The following is an 11,452-nucleotide window of genomic DNA, read 5'->3' as shown; positions in this document are numbered from 1 at the left end:
TTTTATTTAAGTTATATATATATATATATATATATATATATATATATATTGAGTTTTTAAATTTTTATACTTTTCAATTGAGTTTTTATTGCTTAATTTTTCAGACTAAAATATTTATGGTTTTTTAATAATATAAAATGATATTGTAACTAATGTAAAATGATGAATATAAAATGATATTGTAATGTAAAATAAGGTATTATCTATATTTGTGTTAAATCAACATAAAGATTTTTTGTCATAATCGATACGAGTTCATATAATATTACATAAATAAGTTCATTTGTCATCATAATATTCTCATTTTTCATAATAAAAAAATCTTTTATAAAATATCTCTATATATATATTGAAAATTGTTTGTGAATAGCTAAAATTAAACCTTTTAAAATAAAATAATGTGAGTTATTTAACAATTCAGAGTGTCAAGTGGAAGAATGATTTTTGCATAACATTGCATAAATAGGTGATTTTAAACATTGTATAACAAAAAGTTCTATGTCTCTCATATAAAAATCCTTCAATTTTTTAGTTTATATATATTGGATAACAAAACAAGCAGAGTTATCGTTGTCCATATTTGTGGTGGGTTTTTGTTTAAAGCCCATTTAGAGGATTGCTATTATTAAGGGCCCAAACCAATGTTGTCAATAAGTTGTCATGTTCTTTCTCTTCTTGCTTACACAAAATTGGCTACAAGTAATGTTCATGGTACGTGCCATTTATAGTTTCCTTGCATTACACCATTCCATTCAATTATTTCGACTCACTTGCCTTTATTTGAATTGTACTCTAATGTGTTTTTTTCTTTTTCTTATAGCAATCATATTATTGATGCTTAGTGTTACTGAATGTCAGAAGAAGACAAAGGATGTTGAAAACCTAAAAAAAAGATAAATATTGCTCCAAACAGGTGGAACACTGAGACCAAAGAGTACAATGCATGTCAATTTTCATCTGTCCTCAAAAAATATGCTAGGGAACACCATGTGCACTTTAATTAAGGTGCTTCTAAATTGGAACAAAAACATTGTTGTTTTTTTCATTTTATCATGCTAATTATAACTTATATTTGACCTTCTTCATGATTTACTCTGTTGTAGATGAAACATCATTTCTTGCTTGTAAACCTATCCGTTAAGAAACAAAAACACATCACCTGGGAAAAAACAAATGAGTATGGTGATGTAGTTTATGTACTTTGTCAATTGTATGAGATGTGAATATTTTGAGAAGAATAAAATTTTGTGTAATCCATCACACATGTGGGAGGTGGGGTGACACACTATCAACAGAGAGGCTAAGCAACAACATAATCTTTCTACTGTCAAGTTGTCAACTTGAGGATATATATATATATATAGATACAAAGTTCTTGAACTCTCACGAGGGACATGTGCTCCACTTGCAATTGAGCATACTTTACCATAAAAAAATATTTTCTTTTTCACTAAATGTGTACCTCTTAAAGAAAAAAGGTATGACCAATGTCCATAAAAAAAATACCCTTTTATTATTTTGAAATGTAGATTAAGGATTTTAGAAAAAATAATAAATTTAATATATATTTTTTAACTTTAATGAAATATTTATGAAATTTTTGTACTTTTTTATGACTATATTATACTGAATACATGTATATAAACTAATTAATATAATCTTACATTTTATGGATGATAGCTACGTAAAAATAAATAAGTCTTTCGAGATTATTGTATAAGAAAATGAAAAAATAAAGTGGAGGGAAGGAGTAACTTTAGAGAGATTTTGATTGTCCGAAGTTTTTAGAGATTATTTTTATTTTTTTCAGTTTCAAATTTTTATAATTTCTATTTTGTGAAATCAATTTAAGATTATGTCTTTGTGTAATTGTATCACTTATGAGAAGGACAATAGTAACATAGCTATGTCAATGGCTAAATATTGATAACAATAATGGTGAAATAATGACAGAAAAATTGTTAGTATTTGTTTAAGCTAATTAGATCACATCTTTTTATTTATTTTGAGAGTGAATAGAATTTTGTTACCAAATTAAGTTAAAAAATATTTCAGTTCCTTTTGAATTAACATGTGTTTGTTTTAAATATTGTTAGAGATAAATAAAAGAGAGAAGTGGAATGTTTTTCAGTTTTCTTGATGAAAAAATGAAAAAAAATAATGTTAAATAACTTAATTTAAAGTTATATTTTCGTTTATAAATATAACACTTTTCTCTAAGAAAAACATACAAAAAAATATTTTGTTATATTTTCTCTTATTCTTGTAATGTAAAAGTTAAAAAATAATAAAATACTCATTTTATATATTAATTAGTTTATTTTTTATATTCTACCTCTTGTATAAGCACCTTTCTCAGTACATTTTAAATGTTACCTTGACCAAAAACTTAGAAAATAAATAATTTACCTCGAGGAAAAACTTAGGAACTAAAAATTGAGGAACCGAAACATATTTCTAAACTTATGATTTGTAATTTAGGGATGACAATAAGCTCTGTATATACACATAAAAACTATTTATAACTAAGTAAATTACCTCTTTAGTGGGTAAGACCAAAAAAGATAAAATAATAGAAATTAATTATAAACTCCAACTCATACACACTTGTATATTGAAACAGTTTGTTTGTCAATGTGTGCAAATAAACACATATAAATAATTGTAATTATAATAATAAATATTTTTTAAACTATAGTAATACATTTAAAAGAAAATGTGAGAACTTATATACATGTGTATAGGTATAATAATTGTATTTTCAACGGATTGTCTTTCGGTAACCTTCTAAATTTTTCATTCCAAAATAGATTTAGATAACTTTTTGAAGAAATTTGTAATAATAAAAATGGATTTATATCATACTTTAAAATATTCACTATAAATTGAAATCATAACCTGATTACCGTAAATTTAAAATATAATAAATGTTTATTCTGAAAAAAATACTAGGTATGATAAAAAATGTAACTAAACATTATTTTGCCAATTAAAACAATTGTGCAAATTAAAAAAAAAAAACAAATATCAAACATTCAAACCGATTAAGAAAATAATTCAAAAAAATAAAAATACAGTGAAAATATGAAAAAAATACATTGTATTATACAAAAATTAAAATATAGATTAAATATGTTTTTATTCATTTAATTTTAAATAAAAATTTAAATTATTTTTTTGTCAAAATTTGATTCAATATAGTTTTTAACTTAAAAACTATATAAATTTAAGTTGTTAAATTTATTTAACATTTAAAATACATTTTATAATAATGTTTAAATTATTTACATTATCATATTATTTTTTATATTATTTGAGAAATTTTAAATAAATTTAATAAAATTTGATTGAAAAATTAAAATTCACACAATTTTAAATATAAAAAAATAAATTAGTCCAAAGTTTGTTTAAAAAAAATAATTCTATTTTTTATTTAAAATTAAGAAAAAATATATATTTAACTCTAAAATATTAGATAATGAAAGCCGGTGCATTAACTAAAATATCTAATCATTAATATGGAATAATGAATTTGAACATTCATGAATTACTTAATTCATAGCTTCTAAAATCCAGGCAGACTAAAAAACAATTTTCACTTTCTTTTAGATATTAGTTAATTCAGCTTTAAATCAGAGAAAAAGAAGAGCAGAGTTTACAACTACTCCTTTAGAAATGTTGTGATTTTCTGACAGAGTTGGAAGTGGTTTTGAGATCCGAGGTGGAGGGTTAGTTAATCCAATTCAACCAATGAGCTGGATCCACTCTTTCAGGAGTAACCTTAAAATATGATAATATTAATATTGTACAATGTCAAAATAATTACAGACACCAACATTTTAATAATATTATTATTATTTTGACAACATTATTTTATGGAAAGTAATAAAATATGCCAGAAACTGAGCATCCGTTTGAAACAGAGCAAAAAAAACTCTTTCAGAATCAGAGCCTCAATCATTTCCATTATTTATACGCTATATTATCTGCAAGCCAAAAGAAATTCCATTACCCTTTTCTCTGTTTCTTGGCCTGAACTCTTGTAACAACTCACTCTTGTGTTATTATATTTAACACTCTCATGATGATGCCACTTTCAACCATGTGAAGCTGTTTCAGTCTCAGTTTCTTGTTGTCAACTGTTTTGGATCTTCTCAAACATGAATCTCGGCAGCGGCAAGGGATCAACTTCCAGTTCTCCTCTGAAAACCGGGGATGTTGTCTCCGACCAGTTTCCGGCGGGTCTCAGGGTGATGGTGGTGGATGATGATCCCACTTGTCTTAGGATACTTGAGAGGATGCTGCGTGCTTGTCTCTATGAAGGTGCTTATTCGCTTTCTTTCTTTCTTTTGGGTACAGAAAAGAAATGCAATTTGCTTCTTTTCTTTTTTTTTTAATGTTTATGTGGTCGTGGATAGTACTTGTACTTGTCAATCACCTCCAACTGTGTCTTGTTATGGAGTTTTTGCTCCAAACATGTTGTTTGATACGGTAGTTACAGTAAGTTTGGATTCTTGCTGCAATCTTTCTTTTCAAGTTGACGCTATTTTTTTTTGTATGGTTAAATAGCATGGCATGAAGTGATTGATGGTGTTTGTTTTCATCTTGTGCTGACAGATTTATTTGTTAATTGTTTTTTTCAAACCTTTGGAATTGGTTCTAAAGTAAAGTTGGAGTCGTGATGAGTATACTTGTGCTGTGCCTCTTTTTTCACTTTCCTTTTTCTGCATTTTGAGTTGTGAAATTTGAGATTTTGCGATTTGATTCGGTTTGGTTGTTGGGTTCAGTGACGAAATGCAAGCGGGCTGAGGTTGCATTGTCGCTTCTGAGAGAGAACAAAAACGGGTTTGACATTGTTTTGAGCGATGTGCATATGCCAGACATGGATGGATTCAAGCTTCTGGAGCATATTGGGTTGGAGATGGACCTTCCGGTTATTAGTAAGCATCGTTTTGATTGGTTTATGGCTATTGAGAGACACTGCATTGATATGCAGTTACAAACTTTGTGTGAATGATTTTTACAGTGATGTCTGCTGATGATGGAAAAAGCGTTGTGATGAAAGGGGTGACACACGGTGCCTGTGATTATCTGATTAAACCTGTGAGAATTGAGGCTTTGAAGAACATATGGCAGCATGTGATTCGGAAGAGAAAGAATGGGTTGAAAGATGCAGAGCAATCGGGTAGTGTGGAGGAAGGAGATCGGCTTCTAAAAGGGTGTGACGATGGAGATTATTCATCTTCAGTGAATGAAGGCAAAGGCTCAAAGAAGAGGAGGGATGAGGAGGAAGAAGGAGATGAGAGGGATGATTCCTCCACGTTGAAGAAGCCACGAGTTGTTTGGTCTGTTGAGCTTCATCAGCAGTTTATGGCTGCTGTGAATCAACTTGGAATTGATAGTATGTGTTCCTCAATCACCTCCTTGCAAAAAAATGTTCTGTTGCTTTTCCATGCTGTCTTATCTGACACAGCAAACAATGCCTCCCACTACTTTTGATCTTTGGATTCTTTATGTCTAATTTCGAACTGGACAAGAATCTTGAAAGCATCAAATCCACACATTTACTACTTGCATCTTCCATGTCAGATTGCAATATTTTGGGATGACCCCTTCTAGCCTTTCATGACTGTCACAAATACCCAAATCAGTTTCCAACTATATATCATGTTTTAACCATATTCAATATGGTTAAAACATTACAGTTCCTAGAGTGGCCTTAGCTTTGGAAAATTGTTTTTATCTCTAAACTAGTTTCATTTTCACCCACAACTAATTCCTGAATATCTAATATACCAATAGATCCGGTGATATCTTCTTGCCTGGTTCGTTAGAGTTTTATTTAAATATAAATGCCTCATCTGATGTTTTAAATTTGTTGTTCATGTACAGAGGCAGTTCCTAAGAAGATTCTGGAGTTGATGAATGTTCCTGGGCTCACTAGAGAAAATGTTGCCAGCCACCTCCAGGTTTGATACTGTTATTATGCTTCATATAACATACTTTGGGGGAAATTCAGGAATTGATGTTAGCCATAGTTTAAACTTTTTGTCGTGCTCATTTTTACGGTATCAGTTTTGATTTGAAGGAGTTTTCTCTTTTTCTACCTGCTTTTTGGTACAGAAATACCGTTTGTATCTTCGAAGACTGAGTGGAGTTTCACAGCAGCAGGGCAACTTGACCAACTCCTTCATCAGCTCACAAGAAGCAACATTTGGGGCAACCTCAATCAATGGAATTGATCTTCAAACTCTTTCAGTTGCCGGTCAGCTTCCAGCTCAAAGTCTAGCTAAGCTTCAAGCCGTAGCACTTGGCAGGACAACTTCTAAAGCTGGTGTGTCTATGCCTCTATCTGATCAAAAGAACCTTTTCAGTTTTGAGAGCCCAAGATTAAGATTTGCAGAAGGGTCACTGCATCATTTAAGCAACAGTAAACCAATGAACCTGCTTCATGGCATTCCTACCAACATGGAGCCGAAACAGCTTGTCACTCTGCACCAATCTACCCAAACCCTTGGTAACTTGAACATGCGAGTCAGTACTCCTGCTGCACAGAACAACCCCTTGTTGATGCAGATGGCTCAGTCTCAACCAAGAGGTCAGATTCTAAGTGAAAATGCCGATTCTCATGCAACCAGGTTTCCATCATCTTTGGTTCAGCCTATAGTACCAAATAGTATTTCTAATGGTGTTTTGGGAAATAGAATTACTGGCTCCAGCAACATAACTAGTGCTTATAATACAGTTCCACAAAACTCTTCATTGTTGAGTTTTCCCATCAACCAAACCAATGAAATGCCTGTCGGTAATTTTCCTCTTAGAAGCACTCCAGGTATAACTAGTATCCCGACTAAAGCCATGTTTCATGAAGAAGGTACCTCCGGCATTACAGGACCTGATGGATTTGTTTCAAGTTATGATATGTTTAATGAACTCCACCATCAGAAGTCCCATGATTGGGACTTAACAAGCACGGGCATAACATATGATTCTTCTCAGCATGCAAATCCTTTACAAGGTAACATTGATGTCTCACCATCAGTTTTAGTCCATCAGGGTTTTCCCTGCTTGCAACAGTCTGTGCAAACTAGAGATTCCACTTCAATTGGAAAACCTCTGTTCTCCACTGGGGAAGCCATACATCAGAGTAATCTCCAAAATGTTAGTCAACAACACCTCAATAACCTTGTTGACAGTTCAGTAAGGGTTAAGGCTGAAACATTTCCTGATCCAAGCTCCCAGATTAATAACCTCTTCTCTGATCAGTACGGTCAGGAGGATCTTGTCACTGCATTTCTGAAACAGGTTGGTCCTTTCCTTCCTTCCTTTTCTGTACACATATCCTTTCACATAGTTTTCCTTTATAAACTAATCATTTTCTTGTGTTTTTCTGGCAGCAAGAAGGTGTAGGACCATCTGATCACGATTTAGACTTTGATGGATATTCCTTAGACAACATTCCGGTTTAGAACTGATCCTGTCAGATCTCTTTTTAATTGCAGACGCCAATGTAAATAGTTGGCGTTCCATTTGAACCAAATCATCTTGCAATCAGTTAGTTTGTTCCTTAGTTTAAATTTGTCAACACATAGAATTCAGTTGATGTAAAAAATTCAGGCATCAGGGAGTAGTATGCTATTATGATTTAGTCTGGATGCTCAAAATCAGTTAAGTGATCTATCAAGATGAATAATAACAAACATTAAATGCATGTATGCAGAAGGCATATTTGCAAGTTTTGGCTGCTTTTGATTGCAAAGATCCTAGCAAGCTTCTACTGTTGAAGTGTACATGGAGACATTGATTTAGGGCAGAACTGCAGAAGCAAGGTTTTGATACTACTGCAGACTTGTAGGAGCATTTTTAACTTTAATAACACCCTCATGAAATGTTTTTTCCTCTGATCTTTTTTTTCTTCCTTTTTTTTGTTTTTCTGTAAGTATGTAAATATTCCACTGCCCATTGTTTTGTGGTTGCTTCTTTGCTTGGATAGTACTTGTTCAATCATGTTTTCTGTAGACAATCTGCTCTTTTTTTCATTATGATATGCACACCATGCAAATGAAACTGATTAGGTTTATGGGATTTTATGTCCAAAACTATGAATAATTCGTAAATGTTAACTGCAGAAAAAGAAAAATAAGGGACTGTCCAAGGATTAGAAAAAATATATCTCTATATTTTCTAACACAATTCCAGAATTAACATCCTGTAAAGAATCGTACAAAAACGGATATACAACACATGATGATGATGATGTGGCTAAATAAACCCTGTCACAGAACAACAACCGATCAAACAGTGCCACTATTGCGACATGAAGAAGACCGACAACAACATCAGTAAGAACATCATAGTAGCCAAAGGAACCTCCGTTCTCGCAACACTGCTTGGTAACACCGAAGGAAGAGAACATTCTTCCCCATTGAAGAACACTTTACTTGGAAACGCATCACCACCAACCACATTGATTCCAGGGGTCTCCTTCTTCGTAAACGAGATCACCGATTGCTGTTTCCCCGGCACCCTAGGATCTTTCCGAGGGTTAGATCCATCAGTTTCCGCCACAAGAAAATTCAACCCCTCTTTCCCTTGCATGAAGATCGTGTTCTCCACACTCTCCAAAAGGCTTCCGTTGAACGAGTACACTTCCTCAAACCCCTTCGCAGCTTTGTCCATTTCCACTGCAGCAAACCAGTCAGCAAAACTGGTGTCACCCCAGTTGAAAAGTGTCACCCTCGCGGTCCAACCTTTGCGGTAATCCGTGGCCACGTGCCAGTTTATGCTCACACCACAGTTGTCACCACAAGGCATGGGATTAGGCACAGGTAAATGTTTAATCTCAGCCCAAGAAACGGCCTTCTTAGTTCGGTTCTCAAAAGGGACAAGAAGTGCCTCCGGTGGAAGCAACATAGCTTGTGAAGCTGCGCTGCATGTTCTCTCCGGATTACTTGGACATCCACATGCACACGTGTTGCATGGGATAACCGATTCATTGTAATAAGCTGAGAAAGAAACGCAGCACTTGGGAGTTTCACGTTCTGTGCTTGTGATGTTGCAGACCACTTGCCAAGTTGCAATTGATGATTTGTTTGATGGAGGGTGAGTGAGGTCAGGGGATTCAGTTGGACTAACCCTGATAGGGTTGCCACATTCATAGTTAGGGTTAAAGGTACCCTTTATCTCCCAGTTACGAGGAGGTGTGAGGGTGGAGCGGTTAAGGTTGGGTGGCATTTTGAAGACTTGAATTTGGAACCTTGAAGTTGACATGCTAGGGTCCATTGTTGGTGGCAAGATGGTGCCATTCCTGCAGCAGAATGGGATTTGACCGAGTTCTGAATCGTTGAACCTTGAGGGAGGAAGATCCACTATGGTTGGCCTTCTTTCACAGTTCAAGACGTTAGCAAAGTCTAGTTCCTTGTAGAAACTACCTTGAGAACCGAAAACACAGTCGGAGGAATCCACTTTTAATGGATATGCACCCTTTGTCGTGTAGATGAACTCGTCGTTTTGCCAGTCCCAGCTTAGTCTCCAGTTATCGAGACGGCCCAAAGGGTTGTCGTTTGCGATTGTAACCTCTGCCCAGTAATTGGAATCGTAGGTTCTGATGATGTCGTATGTGATGCTAAGATCACCCTTCTCACGGGGAAGAAACTCTACCTCTGTGCTCACGTTTGTTCTGGAACTGGGATCACTTCTGCAACACACATGCGTTTCATTGCTCCCTGAAAATCAAATCAAACATTCATATGAAGAGTAATCACATCAATTTTATCAACATTTCTTACACATAAATGTCTTGTCTTCTTCACTAAAATATCTTTTTCTAAGGAAGAAAATTAAATATTTTAAATAAATTATATATTTTTTTAAGATTTTTTATAAATCCATGACGGAATTGTAATATTTGACTTTTATACATAAATTTTTTTTCTCACTTTTTTCTCTGTTCCACAAAACTGAACAAATAAAATAAAAACTACCTTCTCCGGAGGGTTGACCACAGACGAATCCATCGTTAGCCAAAGTAACCGACCGAGGCATCGGCACAGAAGGTGGTGCCACCCCAAGAAGGCTCCCCACCATCTCCACCTGAACCTGCATCTGGGTCAAGTCGCCGGCGGTCGCCACCGCCGTCTTCAGATCCTTCACCGACGACCCGCTCAACACGGTGCCGTTCCCAACCGCACCGGGAATACTTGTACCGTCCGCGAGCACGGCGTTCGACGCGGAAACCAACCACTCGCCGTGCTGAAACCCCACGAACACCTTCCAAGACTTCAGCTCCTCCAACCCGTTGTTCAGCACTGTCAGCCTCGACTCGAACCGGTAAGGCTGCTGCGTCGCGTCGGAAACGTTCGGCGGCAGCCGCTCGCCGCCGGTGTAGACGTAGGAGACGAATATTCCATTGCAGGAAGCTGCGGTTTGCGACTGAGACATCGACGGCGTTGCCGAAAAGATGGCAAGCGTTAAGAAGACGAAGACGTGGACATGCATGGACATGGCTAAGAACTCCGAACAAAGTGCCTGAAGCGAAAAAATTGTGTATATGCGTGGTTTTGGTGTTAGATGTTAGAATATCATGGTATATGAATATAGGAATATTAATGTTTAAGGTTGTCATGGTCTTTGAGTTGATTGATTCAAGAGACAGAGCACGTAATTTATCGAAGTTTTGTTTGTTATATAGTTTTGGATTGTCAAAATGGTGACAGATTTTGGTTTTGAGGTTTCGTGTCTGATAATGGTATTGTTTGTCTATGTTTGGACATGAACACGGACATGGTCAAGGACAAGATGGTATGGTTCGGCCAAATGGCGTACTGAGTTGAAATGGTATTTGAGAGTAGGTTGGAATTTGGGTTTTCAATATTGGTCACAATCACTACCAAGAGATTATGAACACTTAGCTGTTTAAGAAATTTTCTTACTTCAAGATTTATTAATAAATTGAGAAAGAAGAAAGTACATATAAATTACCATTGATATCTACTCCTAATCATATAAGACTGTGTTGTTTTGTTTACTGATTCTTAAAGGGTGACCAAGTGAAGAAGGAGAAAAGGTATTTGTTAGCCATTGATTATGTGTTCACATTTCTTGTCCAATTAATTTAATTTCATCACTTCTGTATCTAACTAATTTAAATTCGACAAAGATTATAATTTTTTTTTATTATAGTTAAGTTTCTTACTGTCAAAAAAATATTTCCTATTGTTATTCAATTATTTTTCGTTATAATTAGTGTTCTCTTTTTATATCTCAATTACAAGATTTTCCTATATGTAACATAGAAAAATATTTTACTCTGCATCTGTTTAGGAATGTTGTTCCCTTCATCACCACCACATACTCTTTGCACTACCCCATATCCAACTTATCCTTGATATAAAATGGATGTCAACATCCATTTCAACACCCCATACCCGATTTTATAATTAATTATATTCAA

At 34.5% G+C, this 11,452-nt stretch overlaps 2 protein-coding genes across 2 annotated transcripts; one reads left to right on the top strand and one right to left on the bottom strand.

Moving 5' to 3' along the window:
* The first annotated feature begins 3,932 nt into the window (after positions 1-3,932).
* Positions 3,933-7,980, top strand: LOC124836930 (two-component response regulator ARR2-like). Its single transcript, XM_047312181.2, has 6 exons — positions 3,933-4,323; positions 4,788-4,940; positions 5,027-5,401; positions 5,893-5,969; positions 6,124-7,305; positions 7,398-7,980. The coding sequence occupies exons 1-6, from the start codon at positions 4,161-4,163 to the stop codon at positions 7,467-7,469; spliced, it is 2,022 nt and encodes a 673-aa protein (XP_047168137.1). The 5' UTR covers positions 3,933-4,160; the 3' UTR covers positions 7,470-7,980.
* Positions 7,981-8,158: 178 nt separating this feature from the next.
* Positions 8,159-10,905, bottom strand: LOC124836920 (COBRA-like protein 7). The gene is made up of 2 exons (XM_047312170.2): positions 9,984-10,905; positions 8,159-9,725 (listed from the first exon to the last, which is right to left on the bottom strand). The coding sequence occupies exons 1-2, from the start codon at positions 10,501-10,503 to the stop codon at positions 8,308-8,310; spliced, it is 1,938 nt and encodes a 645-aa protein (XP_047168126.2). The 5' UTR covers positions 10,504-10,905; the 3' UTR covers positions 8,159-8,307.
* Between the last annotated feature and the right edge of the window lie 547 nt (positions 10,906-11,452).

This window comes from Vigna umbellata, chromosome 2 (assembly GCF_029865625.1).
Source record: "Vigna umbellata cultivar VRB3 chromosome 2, Vumbellata_1.0, whole genome shotgun sequence".
In the NCBI taxonomy this organism is placed as follows: domain Eukaryota; kingdom Viridiplantae; phylum Streptophyta; class Magnoliopsida; order Fabales; family Fabaceae; genus Vigna; species Vigna umbellata.
The sequence above is the reverse complement of the archived record's forward strand: the minus strand, read 5'-3'. Positions and strand labels throughout refer to the sequence as shown.